General features: G+C 41.4%; 3 protein-coding genes across 6 annotated transcripts; 2 read left to right on the forward strand and 1 right to left on the reverse strand.

Moving 5' to 3' along the window:
* Window positions 1-913: 913 nt before the first annotated feature.
* amn1 (antagonist of mitotic exit network 1 homolog (S. cerevisiae)) lies at window positions 914-6,629 on the forward strand. Of its 4 annotated transcripts, none has more exons than XM_014169945.2 (7): window positions 914-1,311; window positions 1,511-1,610; window positions 2,891-3,059; window positions 3,488-3,705; window positions 4,487-4,543; window positions 4,921-5,032; window positions 5,978-6,629. In XM_014169945.2, the coding sequence occupies exons 1-7, from the start codon at window positions 1,292-1,294 to the stop codon at window positions 6,043-6,045; spliced, it is 744 nt and encodes a 247-aa protein (XP_014025420.1). In that variant the 5' UTR covers window positions 914-1,291; the 3' UTR covers window positions 6,046-6,629. The 4 variants fall into 4 exon arrangements, with proteins under 4 accessions (XP_014025420.1, XP_014025419.1, XP_014025422.1 ...); XM_014169944.2 differs by having other exon boundaries at window positions 932-1,311; window positions 1,478-1,610; XM_014169947.2 differs by having other exon boundaries at window positions 1,009-1,311; window positions 2,930-3,059.
* Window positions 6,630-7,369: 740 nt separating this feature from the next.
* On the reverse strand, window positions 7,370-9,598 carry etfbkmt (electron transfer flavoprotein subunit beta lysine methyltransferase). The gene is made up of 3 exons (XM_014169943.2): window positions 9,107-9,598; window positions 8,880-9,010; window positions 7,370-8,793 (listed from the first exon to the last, which is right to left on the reverse strand). The coding sequence occupies exons 1-3, from the start codon at window positions 9,382-9,384 to the stop codon at window positions 8,444-8,446; spliced, it is 759 nt and encodes a 252-aa protein (XP_014025418.1). The 5' UTR covers window positions 9,385-9,598; the 3' UTR covers window positions 7,370-8,443.
* A 2,600-nt stretch (window positions 9,599-12,198) lies between these two features.
* On the forward strand, window positions 12,199-24,064 carry LOC106584536 (mixed lineage kinase domain-like protein). Its single transcript, XM_045706345.1, has 11 exons — window positions 12,199-12,329; window positions 17,135-17,584; window positions 20,812-20,919; window positions 21,451-21,628; window positions 21,727-21,827; window positions 21,993-22,128; window positions 22,672-22,756; window positions 22,856-22,995; window positions 23,142-23,191; window positions 23,361-23,501; window positions 23,699-24,064. Exons 2-11 carry the CDS (start codon window positions 17,137-17,139, stop codon window positions 23,746-23,748), a joined length of 1,437 nt encoding a protein of 478 aa, XP_045562301.1. The 5' UTR covers window positions 12,199-12,329; window positions 17,135-17,136; the 3' UTR covers window positions 23,749-24,064.
* The last annotated feature ends 36 nt before the right edge of the window (window positions 24,065-24,100 follow it).

Below are 24,100 nucleotides of genomic sequence, written 5' to 3' on the forward strand. Positions count from 1 at the left end.
AAGCACACACCTGTCACAAATTATGTGTTTACAATACCGCGTTGGTGAAAATAGACCAAATTATTAGGGTGAGGCACATGGGCTACTAACAGCTTACTACACAACAAACGTAGTATTACTTTCTTAGCTACAGTATACATATCTCCCTTGCATATTACATAATTTATGCAGCAGCACACAAGACATTTTTGGACTGACCTTGTGTTATGCTCATTTAAACAGGAAGGTGGCTGGCGCGGCGGTCCTTTGTGGGCACATTTTGTCATCAATGTCTGGCATTCTCTGAATTTATGGTGGGAAACGGGAAAAAACACAGCCACTTCACTGAAAAGCAAGGCTAGTGATTGCTTTGAAATGCTTGCAGTTAGCCACTGATTCCTTCCAAATGACTCATTGTATAATTTCTCTTCATTATTTCTCTTCATATGACAAGGATTAAAAATAATTTGCCAGTAGATTGTGGACTTGATTCATGATGATGACTATAATGTGATTTGACGTAATTTTATCTGTGGCCAATGACCTTGAGCCTTCTTGGAAGGGCACTTGTAATATAGCAATGGCAGTGGCAGGACACAAAGGGCTGAAATGTTGGATGTCTACCCTTACTAAGGATTTAAATTTAGCGATGAGGTGGTGTTCGGATGAGTGACAGAAGACGGAGCCAATCACGGCGCAATACTCCTATTTTCTGCTGGCTAAAAGTAATTATTTTTCAAAAGTATCTGTAATCTGATTACAATAAAACATTCCAAATAATTTAAAGACATAAAAGGCATAAAATACACTTTTTCTCCCCGGGTAGGTGTAGTTTGCCCCGGGTGAAAAGTGACTGACTGGGATTGTTCGACATTGCGTAGTGATGGGAAATTCGCCTATTCTGTGAAGAGCGCGTCTGCAATCATTCAATTCGCCCTTGCACTCCTTCTAAACAACATTTTTTAAATGTATTTTTTTACAATTTGTCAAAAACGCTGTCCACTCTGTGTTACAGAATATAATTTTGGAAACAGAAACCTGTATGGAGATCAAATGTTTCATCGATGAATACATTTGCTGAATTTCGGCCAAAATCTTGCTCCATCTTTTCCCACAGCCGACCACTGGGCTTCCTGTCGTCACCACATTTGGTAGTGGGTGGAAACGCCAACCGGATGCTTCACATTTATACATCCGGTGAAATATCTGGCTCATTGTTCAATCTGTGTTTGGATCACCTGTCAGGGAGCTAGCTTTAGGAGGTTAGCTTCTCCATACCCACTTGCCCAGACACGGGAGTGGCATTTTGGCAATGGATTCGCTTTTGAATATGTGAGTGGGTAGTTCTGACAGGTTACAGAAATGTTCGTTTTTGAGCGTCTATGAAATGTGATTTGTAACAAATCGTCTAGCTAGCTTGCTAGGTGTCTAGGGTAGCTAACGTTACCTTCTAGTTAGATAGCTACATGTTCATTGATGTAGATTTCCATTCTTGCAGAAGCGCCTTATATGTCTCAATCTATGCGGACAGATACCTCAGTAACTTCATGGCTTTACCTGCGGGCATAAAAGACACGCTGCTACGAATCATGTCATCACAGGGCACGGTGACCGACCTAAACATCAGCCAGGTATTAGCTGTGTGTTATATGAAATACGGTTGTCTACTGTGGTTCTGGAGAATTCCTGTTCTGGAACCACAGTGGACACTTTCAGTTCTGACTGTGTGCAGGTTTTTGTTCCAGCCCAGCAGTACATATATCATCCACCAGCAGCGCCCTCAATTGAGCTAGGGCATGTGTTTAGCCAAGGATTATGGATATATTTACAAGATACATCTCCCCACCCTAACAATGGGAGTCATCCACAAAGCGGCACAGCAGGTATTGGGAATTTTCCAGTACATGTGTGCACATTATTCATTCATCTTAGAGTAGTAAGCAGAATCAGTATACTCTATATGTGTGTCTAGGTCATTAGGCTAAGGGAAGCCATTACCTAGTCCGGTGAGGTTCATTAGACGTGCATTAGGAGCATAGGTTTGTATTACTTAAGCACCATTAGACATGCACATGTGTTATGAGTGTGCGTGTCTGTTTATTTTTGTATCGTTGCTATGGTTACGCCTCCAATAGAGTCTATGCCCTAATGTCTGTGCCAATAAGAAATTGGAAACCAAGCTGAAGTGAGTGCAAGGCAAAAAGATAATGGTGGCTAAATGCCAGAGTTACTATGTGTGTGACGTAAGGATGAAAACTGTATAGAAAGTGTTTGCCGAGGCTAGAAAGTCAGTTGATCCATGAACCAGCTCGGCTTGTTACTTTGTAATAAAGTCTATTTGAATTCACAAGTTCCGGGTATCTGAGAAATATGATTGAGCAAATATTTCCACGACACAAGCTGTCTAGCTCCCACCTATTATTTTTTTGGCTTGGTGGATACAATTCAATATAGTAATCCTATTTTGAATATTCGATGAGGGTGGTTGAGGTGAACTGCTTGTATTCAATGGAGAGATGCGCTATGCTACTAGCCTCATACCATGAATATGCATAGCTACCCTGAGACAACTCCGATATTATAAAAATTTTTTCTCAGAGTGACCGGGATGTCACGTGGCCTACTTATCAGTACATTTGTAACAACTTAAGCATTACAAAACTTCTATTTGATAAAATCCATCTCACGTTGCAAATAAACCCTAAAAAAGTTTGATGACCAAATTCGACACACTCTTATTGACCTCCATACAAAAACGACTTTCTTGGTGGGCGAAACAAAAAAACACTACCTGTTGGAGGGAGACAGATTTTCCCCCGAGTTGGGCCTCTCTTCCTCTCTAGTTTGGCCAGCACTAACATACATGATTCTAATCAAAGTCATGTTATTCATTCTGTTACTACTGGGATAGAACCAACTCCTGCACACTTCCTACTGTGTTTGCCCTCAGCTGATGCATCTTGGGACACACAAGCTGGACATGGTGAACTGCAGAGTGTCTGACTCCGCCCTGCAACAGATCCGCTGTCCGCAGCTCCGGATGATCCTTCTACGGGGCCACCCCAGCATCACCTCAGATGGTACCTGCCTACCAAATGTAACAATTTCTGTGTTAAAAAAATAAAAAATCAGTTTACTATTGTTATTCAGCACCTCTACCAACATTCTTGGATATGCACCAGCTCATGCTTTTTACTGGACCATCTCTTTGTTTACAATACAGTACTTTACAATGTAATGAACATCATAATACAATACATCGCCGTTGATAATGGCTGACCCTAGCTGTGACCCCACTCTCCGAGGTTGTCTCGGGGAGTTGGGATATGCAAAAAACACATTTCCAATTCACACATGCATATAATACAGACTTGTACATGTACGAAACTGGACAAATATAAGCACCCACAAAGTCATTATTATTACAACACAATATGACATATGATGTGATCTAATACAATTACATTGCTCTATACAACTAACATGTTGATTGGTCGGTTCTCTGTAGGTGTGAGGGCCCTGGCGGCCTCCTGCCCAGGCCTGCAGGTCGTGGACCTGACTGAGTGTGCTGCAGTGACCGATGAAGGGGTCCTGGCGCTGGCCCACGGCTGCAGTTCGCTGGAGGTCCTCTCCCTCTGGGGCTGCTCTGCTGTGGGAGACGCCGCCCTGCTGGCACTGGCAGGAAACTGCAGGCTTCTCCATAGCCTCAATCTCTCGGGAACCCAGGTAATTCAATTGAGTGAGTGAGATGCTTCTTATGTTTTCACTGCAGATTCACGCACAGATTGGATGACATATCTCTCTTATAAACTTAAACCCTGGGTTTAGGACTGAATACTTTGTGAAGGCTGCGCTCCTCCTATTCCTAAGATTTAGATTATCTTAGTATATCAGGAATTTATGGTTTATCCCTCTGGAACGCAGCATTACCAGGTTGGTACTTTGATGCTTTGGAAGAGGAACATTTAATTTGTCATCTTATATGGCCTGAATAAGGAACAGGTTATCCTGTTCCTCTTAGTATCTGTAAGATTGCTCAATCACACGGTTTCAAGTTGCCCTTTTCACTTAATCAGTCTGTTTTATAACTGTTTCTAAACTGCCATGTTATAACTTTTTGTGAAACAATCTTTTGTGGTTTCTGTTAACTGGGGTTGTGTGTCCTTGGTCTGATTTGTCTGCTACCTCTGGGACTGTTATCTAGTGATAAGTAGAAGTAACTGACTCATCCAAGTGGCATATGACACCCCCCCTGCACCCCTCCCCATTTTTTCTATAAATGTCTGCGTGAACAAAGAGCGAGTCTAATTGTTTATTCCCTTGCATGCATGCTCGTAATAAAGCTTTTGTATATTGAGATCCAACTGCCTTCTGAGAGCTTTTTCCACCACAACGCACATTAGAAGTACCAAACTTCTGATGTAGCTAATGTACACTGCTTTTTACTTGTAAGTATTTAGTTGTCAATCACCTCAGCAAAACTGAGATCATATGTGTTTTGTTTCAGGTTACAGATGAGGGTATCATTGGGCTGGCTACTGCACCGTGCTCTAATAGTTTGAAGGTAAGAAGACCAACAAATGTGCATATGAAAATCATTTCCTCATAGAGGACAATAAACTCTGTCCCTTTATTGTTTTCTTGTGTGTAGATCTTGTTTGTTCAAACTTAAAATGATCATTTAATACCCCTAGTATAGTATAAGTGTGCAAAAAAGTAGCAATGTGCACAAGTTCTTCAAGGTGATGGCTATGGTGATGGCTTTGGCAGCAACTTAGTATCTATGCACACTTGGAAAGATAACATCCAACCTTGATTCAAGTCTTATTTGTTTTTATGCAAAGACTTCCAAGTGTGACATTTTCCCATGTTATTTTGGAGCCAGAGTATTATGTCTAGGCAGACAGGGATCTATTAACTATGTGATTGGATGTGTTGTAGGAACTCCAGTTGGCCCGATGTCGTAACCTGACAGGCAAGGCAGTGAGGGCTGTCCTTACAAACTGCCCCAACGTCCGAATCTTTACCTTCGACGGATGTCCTCTCATCACTGGTGAGCCTTTAGCTCAAAGTATAAGTCGTCTACTATAACAGCGTTAAGAATGTACCGTAAGCTCACTCCACAGCTGAATAGAAATGTTGCCGATGGAGTTATCCAATTAGATCTTTTGATAGCTCAAACAGTTGGTAGGTTGAGGGCGGTCACGTGTGTCTGCGAGCAAAGAGCCTGGTATGGGAACCGGGACAGTGGAGGAAAATATATTGTTAGCAGCACTGTCTGTTTCACTAGCCCAGTCCAGACCTGTATGTGTGTTTATAAATTAGTATTCAAAAGACAAGTGTGGTAAATTTGCAACTGTATAGTGTTAGTTATTTACTCTGAAAATTAGAACCTCACACTAGAGAAGCTTAACCAAGTTTAATTATTCCCAAAGGGTCGATACAGCTGTAATTCAGACAACCGACATTTCACACAAGCACTGATATTTAACCCTTTCTCCTAGGCTGAGTCTCCTCCTCCACAACTGAACAGCCAATGCATCTCTGTTGCTAGACAGAACCTTAGTAATATCTGTTCTTCCTCACTTCATCTAACCTGACCTCTACCCCAAAGTGCTCACTCCTCCCTAACTCAAGGTTGTCATGGTTATTGATACCAGACTGTCTCTCTTCTCCTCCCAGAGGATCTCTGATGGCTAACAATAACATATCCTGACATAATGTAAACATTATGCATTACACTCTCTCCCACAGTGACATTGTTAGTTTCTAAGATCTCCACCCATCTCCTCTTACCAATGCCTGCCACATGTAATTGCTTCACTGCACTCAACACATTCCAAGCTTAGTTGCACACACTATATACCTTCCTCCTATAACCCTTAACTTCTGGTGTAGACCCTCTAAACCTTAGCACTCCATCATTGACATAAATAAGTATATTTCACATTCTCAAAACCCAACAACAGCTAAAACCTTAAACTCCTTTGTCTTTCAGATCAAGAGGCCCTGCATAACCTTTTAGACCCAGATAAGTTCCAACAGGTGTCATGGACAGTGTACTGAGGGAAAAGTTACCCATAAATGCAGACCTAGGAACAGATTACCCTACCCACAATCCTTAACCTACCCATTAGATTATCTGACCCTGGATCAAGGCGTTAGGAGCAACTTGTACTTACTCCAAGGGAGCACTGAAGAGGATGACAGGAGGAGGGATGGAAAGAATAGACACACCAACTCCTTAAAATTATCGAAGCTTCTGGGACCAAAGTGACTGAGCTAGGCTAATGGTTGTTATTTACAGTCCGGTCTCAGTAAATCTTAGCTTTGTAGTGTGATTATCATCAGTAACAGTGGTTGAAGATCAAACCTTGATAGTTAGTTGGATGTGCTGCTCAGTGTTGTATTCTCTGTCAATTTTTGCAATTTATACACAGAAAAACATTTCATATTTATTTATTCTCTAACATTTATTTTTTGTAAATGCACTTAGGACATTCTTTTCACTGTACTTCATTTGAGATGTACTTGCTGTAATCTGGTTGTTTGCACGCAGCACCCTGTCCTTGATTTAGAAATTGTTACTCAGTTTTTGTTGTAAAAAGTAGTGATACAATCTTACATTTGGAAATAAATAATATGTTGGAGCAAAGTCTGTTCAGGTACCCTGTGATGAGAACTGCCTGTTGAACTATATGTGTATCTTTGTAACATGGGAAAAACATGCTTCTCTCTCTAATATCTGTTTGGACCCATCACATAGTAGTAGGTTAATTGCATGTATGTTAGATAAAGGCTCTTCTCAGGAAGGTATGGGCTTCTTTGCCTTTGTACTTCTTATGTAAAACAAAGAAGACAAGATGTACCAATACATACATGACCTTCATTACAGAAGGTATGCTGATGGAAACATGATACACCTGAGCTCAATTTCGAGTCTCATCGCAAAGGGTCTGAATACTTATGTAATTAAGGTACTTTTTTTATTTTGCAAAAAAAATATATATATATGTTTGCACTTTTTCATTATGGGGTATTGTGTGTAGATTGATGTGAGAAAACATTTATTTAATCAATTTTAGAATAAGGCTGTAACGTAACAAAATGTGGAAAAAGGGAAGGGATCTGAATACTTTCCAAATGCACTGTACATTTAGAATACATTTCAAAGATAAGAAAGATGGTAGCTGAGAATTAACCAAAGATTCTAATATTTTAGCTAGGCAAGAAGGCCAATAATTATTTAGGTCACAAGGCTCATAACCTTTGTGAAGGGGCGTATATGGACCACCTTACAAACCCTTGGGATAGTACCAGGTTAAAAATAAGGGTTAATGATTCAGCAATCAAAGGGGCAGAGAGCTGCAGCAAAAATGGACCAAGCATATCAGCGCCAGAGGATTTTTTTTAACATCAATCTTAAACAAGGCATCTAGCACATAACAGATAGTAAATTGTTGAAATGAAAACAAAGATTCCCTAGAAGTTGACAGATTAACTGTCGAGTCAGCGAGAGTCTGGCAGAGGGAAGAGCAGATGATTGACTGACCAGGGTCAACTACACCACCGTTTCTCTCAAATACAAAGCCTGCCGAGATAAAATGATGATTAAAAGCATCACTTATCCAGTTCTTCTCAGTTATGATGCCAGAGTCAGGCAGAACTTGATAAGACAGGATGAAGAGGAATTTGTACGCTTCAGTTCATTTACTGTTTTCCAAAATCAGAGCTTAAAAAGTAGCTTGATTTAGCTTTCTTAATCGAGATAGTACATCTGTTTCTAAATTGTCTGAAGGATTGCCAGTCCACTACAGAGTCAGTTTTCCTTTCTTTGGCCCAAGCCTGATTTCTCATCTGAATGAGCTCAAATAATTCCAAAGAAAACCAAGGGTTTAATCTATATTTGACTCTGAATTATTTAAAAAGGGCGTGTTTATCTGCCAGAGGAATAAATATGGAGTATAATTTTTCTAGAGCCAACTCAGGGTCAGGAGGTAGTGGCTAAATCAGGACATGTCATGAATGAGAGTAAGGAGTGTGGATGCCCCCTACTGTTAGGTCATTGGATTGCAGTCTGACTGCAGTGTAAGTTTACATGCTTTATAGTTTACACAGATGTGATTGATTGCATTTGAAATATGTACTGTATTACATGTGTTACTTGTCATTTTCAATTCATAGATCTGTGTACAACTTTGTTGTTGAGACAACACCCCATACTACTGTGGCATTATTGCTGGGTTTTGTATAAAAGAGAAACGGTTAGGTTTGAGATGTCAAAAGAGGTGGTTGTTTAACGACAGTACATTTGACTTCATGGCAAAGAAGATTGACAAGTTTTGAGTCAATGCCAGGCACTTGCTGATATCAATTCGACAATCATATGTCAAGTGTCACGAACAACAACAGTTAAAGGAGTGCTCTAAAGCACATACAAATATGGGTTTGTGAAAGATGTCTGTCAGAGTTCAGGCAGGTAGCGCCACACAGTGCTGCAGGTCAGTCCATAGTTCTCCTCTCTGACAGCTTTAGGCAGTTCAAACTGAGCCTCCTGACGCAGGAGCCTCCTGATGCCGTGTCCTTCAAACTGGGCCCTCCCCGGGTCTCCTATCAGGACCTGTGTCCCGTGGGTCTGGATGCAGCAGTTTAACCAGCTGTGAAGGCTGTCCGCCAACGCCTCCTCATAGAACATGTCTCCCAGGAGGATGAGGTCATATTCCTCGGGCTCTGAACTAATCACATTCTCCGTATCACAAGGGAGGGGGTTCAGGCCATTCAGCTCACAGTTCAGCTGGGTCGCTATGGCTGCAACTGGAACGAGAGGGAGAATCAGGACAGAGGTCTTCATACCCCAAGGATAGAATCAATCAGTGAAATGTACAAAAGTGTTGTCTTACCAGGATCGATGTCATTGGCTACTACATGAGAAGCACCGCAGAACTTGGCAGCTATAGCAGAGGCTCCACAGCCGCACCCCAGATCTAACACTCTCTTGCCCTGCGACACTCCAGGGTTACTTAATAGATACCTGGAGAGGTGGTGGGTTATATTATGGGCTTATTAGTGGTAATTAATTTGATCCATTTCATTTGAATACAATAGTGCTTTCAAAACAATAACGTACCTGGCGAGTGCTTGTCCCCCTGGCCAGTATATTGCCCAGAATGGGTCGGAGAAAGGCCACAGTTCTGGTCTTGCATGCCAAAACCGACAATTTGGGGTGAACAGTCTCAAATGGATTTCTGGGGTCAAGTTATGCTTTCTTACTATCTCAGTGTTTTCTATAATAAAGTTCTTTATATCATTATCCGAGGCAAAGCCTTGAAGGTACCTATTTGTACTATTTGTGCAAAGTGTTTTGACAATGTTCATATAACCCACAACTCCAAGCCTGGTTAACATTTTGTTAGCTAGCTAGCTACCTAGCTACTTACTAAATCATAAAAGCATGCCATCAAACACACTACATAGACACGTTCACAGTAAGCTAGCGGCAAGTCTACCAACTATATAGCTACCGACGGTTCAGTATTTTTCCCCATTTCACACAGAAATGTCAACATGTAAATCCTAACCAAGGAAGGCACAAGAGCGTTGTTCCCACACGGAAGCAAAACATGACAGGACCAAATAAATGTACAACGCTTATATGATGCCACTGCACTATAGCGAATAGTACTTTTGGTTCCGCTCTGTACATTTTTTTCAGCCAATCTCATGTAGATAATGTCAATGCCAAGCTTCTCATGGATGGGGCCAAGGCAGCATCATCTTTCCACTGCACACTCAGTGCCATTTTAGGCAGATTTCATAACTTTTGATTGGGCAAATTTATTTATTTATTCAAAAATTGGGTAATTTGGTGTCTCTTGATTGAGTAAGAAGGTCTAGGCATGCATGTCAGAACATATTATAACATGCTATTACTATTGTTAAGAAAGAAATGAGATAAGTAGACATGAGCGGAAATAATCACAGGAAGTGCACAGCTCTACTGTGCGTAATAGGGGTGTAGGTGTACACAAAGGGTATGGAAGCCCAATCCCTCCATGGAAAAAAAATATTGTCGATACTATCTTAAAAATGTCAAGATACTGTCTAAAAAAAAAAGTAGATACTAAGTGGAAATTTTTAGATAGTAGACCATACTTATAGGAAATGTTTCTTCATTTGTAACAGTGTGTGGTGATTTCAGAGGTTACACCACAGGTCCCAGACTGGTGGTTCCGGATCTGGTAGGCTACCTAACCAGGTAAAACTTCAGACCCTAGTTGTAGGGTATGACATAGAAATAAATCAGCTGTTAAACAGTTTTATATGGGCTATGATGGGACTAGATGTTTTCGAAGCAGGTCATATTGTTTTAAAAAAACTAGACAACTGCTATTGGATAATAGTACTGAACTTGCTTTATGCAGGGTTGCATTGTGTAGGACTTTGCATCTGTAATGTAAAGGTTAATCACACAGTATGTCATCACTTTTGTGTTGATTGATTAATTCAATAAACTATAAAAAATAAAAAGATTTGCACACTCCATATATAAACTCCCAGTAATTTATTGGGTAAATCACCAACATTTCGGCATCACTGTGCCTTCTTCAGGATAACGTCATGAATACTTGAACAAGATTATGTAGACAAACAGTGCAATTAGTGCAACCAATGACAATAGTGAGGGGTGTGTCATAATGATTTAGTTAATTAGAATGAATTGAGTGAAACTGTTAAAAAACAATAGTTTATAGCATATGAAATATATTAAGCTATTGTTATCTTATGCAAACATAATTGAATATTGTACATAATATTAGCATCAACAAACATTATTGTTTAATTCAATTTCACATATTTAATTAATTCAAACCAATAATATGGGATTGATAAAGTCTAGGTAGCCTAGCCAGCCAAAGTTTAAATATAAACCAAATTTGATCACATTTATATTTTCTCTTAACATATACACGTATAAATAGGCATATTTTAGGCTATAAATACATAACATTACCGCTTTGTTCCCCCTGGCCAGAGGAAATCAAGAGTGCATAGGCTTCTCTAGGCTACCTGCAGCTGTGGTTGTTATCAGTAGGCTACAACAAATCAGACTGAAGCACCCTGTTAATTATGCATGAGTTAACAAATCATGAGGCAAATCAGTCTAAACAATAGTACTTTGTCCCTATTTTCAACGCTATTGTGTCAATATTTTTTATTCAATTGAATCAAAAATGTTGGGGCAAATGCCATCTGGCCAGTAGTTTGTGCTGTGCTGATCACTGCAATGTGAATAGATGGAAATTGCCACATAATGCTATAAATGAAGGAACATGTATAAATATGTTCTACTATCTCTAAATTTCGAGTTAGTATCTCGAAATTTCAAGTTAGTATCTTGCAATGTTGAGATAGTATAGACATTGTAATTTTTTTGGGGTGGTGGGAATGGACTTCCATACATTGTACGTTTGAAATGAACCATACCTTGAGAGACTGTTGTTTTGTTGGAACTGAGACTTCACTGACATCTGAAACTGAAAGGAGATCACATTGAGTTTCAGATGTCAGTGAAGTCTCAGCACTGACAACAACAGCCTTTTAGGGTATGTTTCATTTCAAACTTACAATAGGTTTGAGGTTGAACAGTGTGGCTCAGTTGGTAGAGTATGGTTTTTGCAACGCCAGGGTTATGGGTTCGATTCCCACGGGGGACCAGTATGGAGAAAAATGTATGAAATGTATGCATTCACTACTGTAAGTCGCTCTGGATAAGAGCGTCTGCTAAATGACTTGAATGTAACAGAGAACAATAACAAGTGCTTGTGCGGGATGACAAGGGATGTTCTCTTGATAAGTGTGTGAATTGGACCATTTTCCTGTAAAAATGTAAGGCGTACTTTTGAGTGTCAGTACTTTTGGGTACAGAGTTTTTTTCTTTAGGAATTTAGTGAAGTAAGAGTAGAAGTTGACAAATACCGTAACATGCTGACCACACACGAGAGTTGCAAAATAAATGTGCACATACTTGTTATTCAATCATTGCACCACACTGCACGCACGCGTCAACGAGTGTTTGCATAGCTAGGCGCTTGACGAGCTGCAAGTCCCGCCTCTCCCATCTCCTCAGTGGTTTTTAGGAGCATATACCCACATGGGTGATTGAAAGATGAACTGAGGTCCACACTCCAGTTGGTAGTGGTAATGCACCTTAAAGTTGGTTGCCGACCGCCATATGAAGTTCAAAGAGGAAGAAGAAGAAGCCTGAAGGAGGAGAGATTACTAGAAACGAACTCGGTTCACCCTTTTATCTGTGGATGAATTGTTGGAGTAGAGGACCTTGTGCCTTTCAGGTAAAATAACAACCCAATGTTTATATCCCAGGACAAATTAGTTAGCAACAGCAAGCTAGCTAAATTGCCAAGAATGTTTAATGCTTTTCGACATGTTCCCAAGTTAATATAGTTGGTTCAGAATTTGTTTTGATCTGATGGAGTCTGGTATGGGTGGACATGTAAGGAATAATTTCCCTTTACCTAAGTGAATTGTTTAAAGGCGTTGCATAGAGACCCTCAAATATTTCCTTGGCTTCCTGAGTGGCACAGCGGTCTACGGCACTGCATCTCAGTGCTTGAGGCGTCACTACAGACCCTGGTTCGATTCCAGGCTGTATCACAACTGGCTGTGATTGGGAGTCCCATAGGGCGGCCCACAATTGGCCCAGTGTTGTCGGGTTTTTTAAAATGTATTTTTATTTTCAATTTCGCCTTTATTTAACCAGGTAGGCAAGTTGAGAACAAGTTCTCATTTACAACTGCGACCTGGCCAAGGTAAAGCAAAGCAGTTCGACACATATAACAACACAGAGTTACACATGGAGTAAAACAAAGTCAATAATACAGTAGAAAAATAAGTCTATATACAATGTGAGCAAATGAGGTGAGATAAGGGAGGTAAAGGCAATAAATACACCATGGTGGCGAAGTAAAAACAATATAGCAATTAAACACTGGAATGTTAGATTTGACAGTAGATGAGTGTGCAAAGTAGAAATACTGGGGTGCAAAGGAGCAAAATAAATAAATAATAGTATAAATAAATAATATAAATAATAGTGTTGTCGGGGTTAGGGTTTGGCCTGGGTAGGCTGTCATTGTAAATAAGATTTTTTCTTAACTGACTTACCTTTTATTTTACCTTTATTTAACTAGGCAAGGGCTTACTTAAGGGGTTTTACAATAGCTTGAAGAAAGTCTTACTGCCATACAATCTAGTTTCCATGGTGACGCTCTGATTCGCTGACTAAATGGCTAGTCAAAGCAGGGTTGCCATGTCTGCAGTTTTCTGTAATTGGGCTACTTTGAAAACGAACTATTGTTGCATACATATCCAGATGATGCAGATACTATTTTGCGCAAAACGATGTCGGTGTCCGAAGCGTAGCGTTAGTCCACTATTGGCTGAGTCACGTGAGTGAGAGGAGACATCTTTTTAACAGTTGTATGTAGGCTATTTAGATTGTCATTATGCCGACAGTAGTTTTTTTCTAACCTTTTCCAATAAAACATTTACACTAGAACTGATGCTTCACAATATTTAGTGTTTTACGCATGCTCAGTTCTTGGGGGCTGCGCAAGTTGACATTTTAAATGGAAGTTATGGAACTCTCTCGCGTGCTTCTGTAATGGGGAAAAGTCCTCAATGAAACTGACATTAAATGTGGAAAATGATACATTTGCATCTGTTAGCCATCAAGTAGCCTATTACTGTCTATGGCATTGTAGGCTACCATCTGATATGTTGAAACGACTATATCACTGCCCTTACAAAAAAAAGATTGCCGTTTTCAAACTGCAGTCACTGGTATTTTGGATGCGGTAATTGCAGAATATCTGCCGTTATACTGCACTCTAACTCAATGGCGACCCACCTTTTTTTTTGGGGGGGGGCTGTTTTGCATGTTATTTTGGCATTAATACGTGCCAGATTTAAGTTGGCAAACAATGTATTTTGTGTGTGAAAAATTTGCATACAAACTTGGTCACTTTTTTGCCTTCTTGAGTAAGGCAGCTCCAAAATGCAGGTGTTTCAGCCAAGCTCAGTGCTTTCTGTGATGGTGGGGCAGCCAACAGAAAATACAGAGCGTTGGTAATGTTCTTTAGTTGTGTTGTGATTGGCTCAGTGTTCTGTCACTCATGGGGACACTATGTCATGCCAAACCTAAGGGTAGAACTCAAATTCAGTGGAGTGGGTGTGTGGTCACGAGTCTGGGTTCAAGGGTCTCTTTTCCAATCTTAAAAGGATAAACATTCAACATTGGCCATGGTGTCAATGTAACAGTGTAGGTTCTGTCCCTCTCTTCGCCCCAACCTGGGCTCGAACCAGGGACCCTTGCACACATCAACAACTGACACCCCACGAAGCATCATTACCCATCGCGCCACAAAAGCCGCGGCCCTTGCAACGCAAGGGGAAACCCTACTTCAAGTCTCGCCATCACGGTTGACAACTCCCTTGTGTCCTCCTCCCAGAGTGCTAAGAACCTTGGCGTGATCCTGGACAACACCCTGTCGTTCTCCACTAACATCAAGGCGGTGACCCGATCCTGTAGGTTCATGCTCTACAACATTCGCAGAGTACGACCCTGCCTCACACAGGAAGCGGCGCAGGTCCTAATCCAGGCACTTGTCATCTCCCGTCTGGATTACTGCAACTCGCTGTTGGCTGGGCTCCCTGCCTGTGCCATTAAACCCCTACAACTCATCCAGAACGCCGCAGCCCGTCTGGTGTTCAACCTTCCCAAGTTCTCTCACGTCACCCCGCTCCTCCGCTCTCTCCACTGGCTTCCAGTTGAAGCTCGCATCCGCTACAAGACCATGGTGATTGCCTACGGAGCTGTGAAGGGAACGGCACCTCCATACCTTCAGGCTCTGATCAGGCCCTACACCCAAACAAGGGCACTGCGTTCATCCACCTCTGGCCTGCTGGCCCCCCTACCTCTGAGGAAGCACAGTTCCCGCTCAGCCCAGTCAAAACTGTTCGCTGCTCTGGCACCCCAATGGTGGAACAAGCTCCCTCACGACGCCAGGACAGCGGAGTCAATCACCACCTTCCGGAGACACCTGAAACCCCACCTCTTTAAGGAATACCTAGGATAGGATAAAGTAATCCTTCTAACCCCCCCCCTTAAAAGATTTAGATGCACTATTGTAAAGTGGTTGTTCCACTGGATATCATAAGGTGAATGCACCAATTTGTAAGTCGCTCTGGATAAGAGCGTCTGCTAAATTACTTAAATGTAATGTAATGTAAATGTAAGTCTCAGAGCGAGTGACGTCACCGATTGAAACGCTATTAGCGCGCACCACCGCTAACTAACTAGCCATTTCACATCGGTTACATCAATCCAGCATGACTTTTGCCGCGCTCAAAACAACTTGAAACTCAGAACTGGGAAATCTGATTTCAGTGAGTTCAAGACAACTAAGAACTCTGGGGGAAAAAATGAGCTCCGACTGGGAAAATATGTTTGAACGGTCATCCAACTCGGAATTGCAAGTCGGGAACTTGGGCCTCTTTCTAGAGTCTTGACCTGACGTCTTCATGATTCAACCTTGTTTTTTTCAGAGTTCCCAGTTGTCTTGAAATCACCATAAATCCAGAGAATGCCAGAGGTCATTGGTCACAGATAAAATTACATCAAATCACGTTATATCTACAGCAGCTTTGATTGGACTGCTGATTTTGTGAGTCCAAAAATGTATTGTATGCTGCTGCATAAATGATGTAATATACCAGGGAGTTAATACTTCTGTAGCTAAGAAAGTAATACTAAGTGTATGTTGTGTAGTAAGCTATTAGTAGCCCATGTGCCTCACCCTTATAATTTGGTCCCATTTCCCCTACTAATTTCACTTACTGTTTTGACTTGGTGATGCACATGTAGCCTATAGCCTGTTTTAGAGAAATGTAATTGTCAGATATTGTAATAGCTTTCATTGTCTACTTATATGCCCCCTATATTTATCCTACGATTCTGACTTGGTGGACAGGCAGAATAACGTAATAACGGCCCATGTTCTGAATTCTGTCGCTGTACATTTCAAAAGTGCTGAACAAATAGTTATATTGACTATGTCCGTCCTAGCTCGCTCATTAATGTCTTCATTGAAATTACGGATTGTCTCTGGGACTGCTGTTGCGACTCTGCTGTTGGGACAGCTTTATGTAGGCCCTAACAGTTTGTGGACACCGTTTGTCACCGTTATCGTGAAATGAATGTATTGTTTAGTGTTGTGTAGTGGGTTTGCTGGCATGCATCTAAAACAATATTTTTTTTCAAGAGGTAGCCACATCATATCCATGCCATCAACAGCAATTTTCTCAATTTAATGTACATTTTAGTCCAGAGCTTAAACTGGGTCTGGGAAACCAGCCCTTATTGTTTGTCATGACTGGTGATAATTTCTTTTGAAATTAAGGCAAAATAAACTTCCCTCATCTTTCGCAAGAACTCAAACAGCTCATTAGTATCTCACATCGGATGTGTATCAGGGATAAGCAAGTTTCCCTTCCTCTTCCTGACTAGTTTTCAAAAGACATTATCTGACATTACTCAGTGCCAAACTGGCTTCTGGGAAATAAGTGGTTATGGTCAAGAAAAGACCTGTGCTGTATTCATTACCCAGATTCTGTTGCCAAACATTTAGTCTGTTGCTAAAGGTTTTGCAACAAACTGTTTACTCCAAACAGAAAACGCAAATGAGAGTTTCTATTGAACAAATTCAGGTAGGTCACTCCCAGTTTCGTTCCGTTTGCTTCCGTTTGGTTTTTATATGGGAAATGGTTTACAGAATGAATACACCCCTGAAAACCTGATGTACTCGTTTCAGCTGATATCATCAATGCCCTCAGGTGGTAACAATGCCTACACATACATAGACACATACAATATGCACATAAAATGTCTAACTGATTTGTAGTGGGAGAGATGTCGCCAGAACTTGTAAGACTGCTATGGGATGGGTTTAACATGTGCTCTGTCAACAAGTTAGTATACTGTACTGTATATAAGCTTTGTTAGATAGACTTTCTCAGAGCTATGTTTTGGGAAAACCTTGTCGAATGCATTTCTTAAAACCATTTCTTCTTTCTCCAGCCATGGACATCATAGATCCCATCTTGGGCATAACGGAGAAGCTCTACTCTCTATGTGGTGAAGTGAAAGCCAACAAGAAGCGATGTCAGCGTTTGGGTATGCGTGTAAAAGCCTTGCAAGAGCTGGTGAGGGCGATAAAGGTGAAGGGGCTGGGGGAATACCCTGCCCATGTGGAGAACGGCCTGAGTGAGCTGAAATTCACCTTAGAATCTGCCCAGGATGTAGTTAAGAAATACGCCAGTGCCAGCTACCTGAAGCGCATCCTGAAGGCCTACGACCAGGGAGATGATTTTGAGAGTTTGAATGAGCGCTTGAACGATGCAGCTCAGGTGCTCTCGCTTGCCCTGCAGGTGGACCAGAGACAAAAGCTACAGCAGGTGTTTCAAGAGGCGACACGATGGAGAGAGGATGAGGAAGACAGGGAGATTGATTGTCTGGAGCTGCAAAAATGTGAGACACTGAGTACACCGTGTGTGGGGTGGGGCAATTTCAGGCAGGTGACATTGTGCCAATTAGGGATGCACGATATATCGGTGAACATATCGTTATCGGACGATTTTTAGCTAAAAATGCCAACATCGGTATTAGCCGACGTCTAGTTTAACGTATTCATCGACCTGGCCAAGGCTTTCGACTCCGTCAATCACCACATTCTTATTGGCAGACTCAACAGCCTTGGTTTCTCAAATGATTGCCTCACCTGGTTCACCAACTATTTCTCTGATAGAGTTCAGTGTGTCAAATCGGAGGGCCTCTTGTCCGGACCTCTGGCAGTCTCTATGAGGGTGCCACAGGGTTCAATTCTTGGGCCGGCTCTCTTCTCTGTATACATCAATGATGTCGCTCTTGCTGCTGGTGATTCTCTGATCCACCTCTACGCAGACGACACCATTCTGTATACTTCTGGCCCTTCTTTGGACACTGTGTTAACTAACCTCCAGACGAGCTTCAATGCCATACAACTCTCCTTCCGTGGCCTCCAACTGCTCTTAAACGCAAATAAAACTAAATGCATGCTATTCAACCGATCATTGCCTGCACCTGCCCGCCCATCCAGCATCACTACTCTGGACGGCTCTGACTGAGAATACGTGGATAACTACAAATACCTGGGTGTCTGGCTAGACTGCAAACTCTCCTTCCAGACTCATATTAATCATCTCCAATCCAAAATTAAATCTAGAATCGGCTTCCTATTGTGCAACAAAGCATCCTTCACTCATGCTGCCAAACATACCCTCGTAAAACTGACCATCCTACCGATCCTCGACTTCGGCGATGTCATCTATAAAATAGCCTCCAACACTCTACTCAACAAACTGGATGCAGTCTATCACAGTGCCATCCGTTTTGTCACCAAAGCCCCATACACTACCCACCATTGCGACCTATACGCTCTCATTGGCTGGCCCTCACTTCATACTCGTCGCCAAACCCACTGGCTACAGGTTATCTACAAGTCTCTGCTAGATAAAGCCCCGCCTTATCTCAGCTCGCTGGTCACCATAGCAGCACCCACTCGTAGCACGCGCTCCAGCAGGTATATCTCACTGGTCACCCCCAAAGCCAATTCGTCCTTTGGTTGCCTTTCCTTCCAGTTCTCTGCTGTCAATGACTGGAACGAACTGCAAAAATCTCTGAAGCTGGAGATTCCCATCTCCCTCACTAGCTTTAAGCACCAGCTGTCAGAGCAGCTCACAGATCACTGCACCTGTTCATAGCCCATCTGTATACAGCCCATCTATCTACCTCATCCCCATACTGTATTTATTTATTTATTCTGCTCCTTTTGCACCCCAGTATCTCTACTTGCACATCCATCTTTTGCACATCTACCATTCCAGTCTTTAATTGCCATATTGTAATTACTTTGCCACCATGGTCTATTTATTGCCTTAATTCCCTTATTTTACCTAATTTGCACTCACTGTATATAGAGTTTTGTTTTCTTTTTTTTCTACTGTATTATTGACTGTATGTTTTGTTCATTCCATGTGTAACTCTGTGTTGTATGTGTCTAACTGCTATGCTTTATCTTGGCCAGGTCGCAGTTGCAAATGAGAACTTGTTCTCAGCTAGCCTACCTGGTTAAATAAAGGTGAAATACATTTTTTTAAAACGCCCGATGTGCAAAACCGATATCAAAGCTGACGTACATGCCTATATAACGAAGGTACTTGACGTAATGACGCCACGTATAATGTTGCGCTATACGTGCAACAGAGCATTTCTAAACTAGCCCACAATGTCTGCTGTGTGGATCGAGCAGTCAACTCAAAGGCAAAATCCATTAAAGCCAAGCTAATGGGATTCATTGCCCTTAACAATCAAGCGTTCTCTGTCGTGGGTGATGTTGGCTTTCACCGACTGGTCGAGCACCGGTTAACACTACCAAGTGCGCTATTTTTCCGATGGAACGCCGTTTGAGTCTTTGCCTGTCAAAAAAAGGTACAGTAGCACTGTCAAAGCTGTACAAAAAAGTCAGCAAACAAGTAAACAGCGGCCTTGAACGATGTGTTTACAATACCGCGTTGGTAATAAAGCATCATTTGTTCGACTGCAAGCTTTAGCTTGCTAACGTTACCTATCTAGCACCAATACAACCAGCCTGAAAACAATTACCAGTAGAAACTGCAGTTATTTTCATTATTCTTAGCAATGATTTAGAAATCCTTGTGAGTAAGTATTAGCTAGGTTGCCTATTGAACTTGAGTTCATGCAAATAAATAACTAGCCAGCTACTAAACCCTGTTGCCCAAACCTAACGTTATAAGCAGCCAGCTAGCTTCATCTGGCTAGTGACGCTCGACCGTACCGGGTTATGTGTTGTGAAGCTAGACACAATAAGGATTAAGCGCAATAGTGGAATTTGCGGTTTGCCTTCAAAATAAAAGTATGTCCAGTGATGCAAATGAATACAAATAGTAGAATTATACCACACTTTTATTTTTTAGGCTAACCGCAAAGTCCACTATTGTGGCTAATCCTTGTTGTGGCTAGCTTCACATAGATGAGTCCGACCACCATTAATCAAATAAGAACGGTCTTATAAATTAGGGTTATTTTAGATGATGACACATAACTATATAGTTTGCTAGCTAACTATAGCTACTGAAACAGATTATGTCGTGTTATTTGACGTGTATCTTTTTTGACACCCAAAGACCTAAATGGTGTTGCATAGAAATCCTGGTTGAGAATGAAACAACTGAAAAAATGAACAAGGAAACAGCACAGCAAGTAAGTGAAAGAAATAGGTTTATGTTATGTTACTGGTAATGGGGACATACGTAAATGCCAACAAAATAACTATTTGGTCAGTGTGTGTGTAACCTTTAACTAGGCAAGTCAGTTAAGAACAAAATCTTATTTACAATGATGGCCCGGACAACAACACTGGGCCAATTGTGCGCCGCCCTATGGGACTCCCAATCACGGCCGGATGTGATACAGTCTGGATTTGAACCAGGGACTGTAGTGACGCCTCTTGCACTGAGATTCAGTGCCTTAGACCGCTGCATCCGTGTGTTTTAACTATTTAACTGTACTAGAATGCTTAAAAGGCAGCTAAAATGTTTAATATTGGTTATCGGTGTCTGTTTTTTTGGGGGGGCAAGGAAAATATTTAATATCAGTATCAGACAAAAATGTCATATCGGTGCCAATATAACCCACAGTGCTACAGTCTCTGGCGGAGGGCACCAAGGAAAGATTGGACACAATGCATGAGAAAATGGACTCCACCGAAAAGGATGTGAAAGACATCAAAGCAATGTTGGAAACCTGTGAGTAAGCCTATATAGATAAATGTCTAATTTAATGTAACTAAAAAAGTTTTGTCCTTAGTTGTTGCCAATTGATCACATTCAAACATCATACTGCATTTGGTAACTACTATTTCATTTGGATTCTGAGCAACTGCTGTGTTCATTAATCTCACATTCCCCAACTAGCACCAGGTGATAAAAAGGGACTGAGAGTCTGTTTGCTTGTTTGTTCCTGTGTGGTTTACACCTTTCTACGTTTTTGTTTGATACTACAAGCACCATTGTTCCACTCACACAAACTATATTGACGGCACTCTGCACAGATTAACATTATGTGCATGGGATGGTAAACAATGTGGCATTCAAATCAGATACCAAAACACAGTTTTGCATCCTGCACCAGGCAAGCACCCTCCATCCGCACTGTATTTTACAACACTGTGTGTTGTCCTGTGGTACCTTGAGTTATCTGTGTAATTGATGTGTTATGTTCCTAAGTGCCTGTGTGACTTTATCTTATTGTCTTTGTTGTGTGTTATCCATTTACAGTACAGAAGCCCAGCATTTTAATTCAAGACATCAGAGAGATTAAGCCAGAGGAGCTGACCTACGACATGCCCAAAGAGCCCATATTAAAAAATGACAACTCAGTGTTGTACAAAGGAGAGTATAACAAATTCACAGTAGCCATCAAAAGATACACCTACCCAAGGAGCACAAGCCCAAGGTATGTAGCGTAGCATACAAGACATCTCAGAATTATTGTAGTATAAACTTCAGTTCTAAACATCTATTTGTCTAATCGGTAATGTTTGTCCCACGCAGTCAGGTGAGAAGCATATTCAAAAAGGAGGTGGAGACTATGAAGCGCTTTGAGTCGCCAAACATCCTGCGAATGTTTGGGATCTGTGTCCAGCAGGAGGGCGGTGAGTGAGCTACTCTATTTGTTTTACAGTATGTGAAATAGTTGCTGGACAAATAGGAGATGGGATATAATCACCATGTGATTGCAGGATATGATATCAAAATGTGATGATGATGTGCCCTTGTTGCATTTAATCATCCTTTTCTCTACCCTTGTTGTCCTGCAGGTCCCAATCCAAACTACCTTATTGTGATGGAGTTTTGTCAGAAGGGCAGTCTAAGAGAGGTGCTGGATTCCCAAAGTAAGCTGCCCTGGGAAAGAAGGGCCCGCATGAGTCTGGATGCAGCACAAGGCCTTTACAGGTACAGTATACCACTCTTTACCCTGTGCCTTACACACGTAGACCAGACAGTACACCTATTACACATGAAGCACCATCTCTGCCATATCGTTGCCATAAATGTGTTATATTTATACAATTTGAACTAAGGAATTGGCTTATCATACATTTATGTTGAATAAGGTCTCTGTCGCAACCAGTACAGACACCTTCAACATGAAATGTTGGTGGACATGAAAGGGTTCCACCAGCGCGGTGGAAAGCGAAACCAAAAGTTGGCTAATAAAGTCACACCCCTGCCACAGCCAAATGTCACAGGGTACACGTCGGGTACAATTTGGCTAAATTCAACAGAGGAACGTTAGATGCTATTCATGCATCTTATGATCCACCTATTAACTTGTACATACCAATACTATACAGTATGCTCTGGTGTTTCCCCTTCACTAAAATAATGGGTACACTGTATCTGTGCCTTGCTCACCAAAGTTCACAGAACAACAAAGTGTATCCTAATCACACTGAGCTACCCTGACATGACTAGCTAATCCCTCTCTCACTGTAGATTACACCAGTCTGAGAAGAAGTTTCAAGTGCATGGATGCATCAACAGCAGCAAGTTCCTAGTAGATACCGGGTACAGAGTGAAGGTATGAGGTTTAATGCATTCCACTACACATCCATGTGTGTTTGGCACTACAAAGTGATAGGCGAAGTACTCCACCTCAATGTAATTGTTGTGTGGTCAGCTAGGAGGTTTGGAGCTTGCGAAAACAGAGACTTCGTTGAAGAAGTCTAAGGACCGGAAGAGCTGCTCCTTATGCTACAGCTCCCCGGAGCAGCTTGAGAGTATCAACCACCCCTACAACAAAGCCTGTGAGATGTACAGGTCAGCTTTCTATCACACACTCAGATATTGTAAATTAATAAAATCACAAACCCATTACATTTTTTATGTTGAAATTGTATTTGTTAGTCTAATGTAGGCCCTCAGTCTACTGAAAGCTCACTCTGTTTGAATTGTGTCCATTGCAGTTTTGGCATTGTCCTGTGGGAGATTGCAACCCGCAAGATTCCCTTCAGAGGTGTGTCAACTCTGTGTTTATTAAACACAGCCTTTCTACTAACAGCAATGCCAATGATACATCTGAAAATAGCATGGTTGAGTTTTCTCTTTCTCTATAAGCATATGGTTGCTCTGTCATATTTAGACATCTGTCATTCCATTTCTGTTTTCTCTTGTCTTCTGATCAGACTGCTTACCAGAAGAGGTGTTAAAGAGGGTGTGTAAAGACAAATATACTGAACCTCTTCCTGAAGACTCCCCAAAACAGTTGGGAGAACTGATCAACGCCTGTCGCTCCTATGACAGCTTCCACAGGCCAACGGCAGGAGGTAATACCTTCAACACACACAACTAATAGGCCTAGACATTGACATACTGTAGGTCTACATACAATTATTTCACCTGTTCCATATTGATTCCTATTTGTCCTGTTATCCTTGTTTCTTATTTCCATTCTGATCATCATCATTAAGAGGAGTTATAATACCCAGGATGGATTGTTTAATCAAGTCTGTCTGTTCCACAGTGTTGGTGGACAAGCTCCGCAAAGTGGTGGAGCAGTTAGAGGAGGACTAACAGAGTTTCATCTCCAGAGTTCTCAGAAACATGGCTGGAGAAGAGGATAAACAAGAACAGTTATCAGCTCCAGTTTAAAGACATCAACTGACCGCCCCAAATTCATCATGGGATGAACAACACCACACCTACAGACAGTTGATCAAGTGCCTGTGATGTCATTTAAGCCTAGTACATTTTCACATCATTAGTCAGGAATAACTTTGATTGAAACTGTGAAATGATTTGCAATTGATTTGACAAATTATTAAAGCAACACCATCAAATGTTTGCTACTATGGTACAAAGCTTTGAAAATAAAATATTTAATAATGAAGCGATTTGTTTGTAACTGACAATTTACAGTATTCAG

The sequence above is a fragment of the Salmo salar genome, chromosome ssa23 (assembly GCF_905237065.1).
Source record: "Salmo salar chromosome ssa23, Ssal_v3.1, whole genome shotgun sequence".
Lineage (NCBI taxonomy): Eukaryota > Metazoa > Chordata > Actinopteri > Salmoniformes > Salmonidae > Salmo > Salmo salar.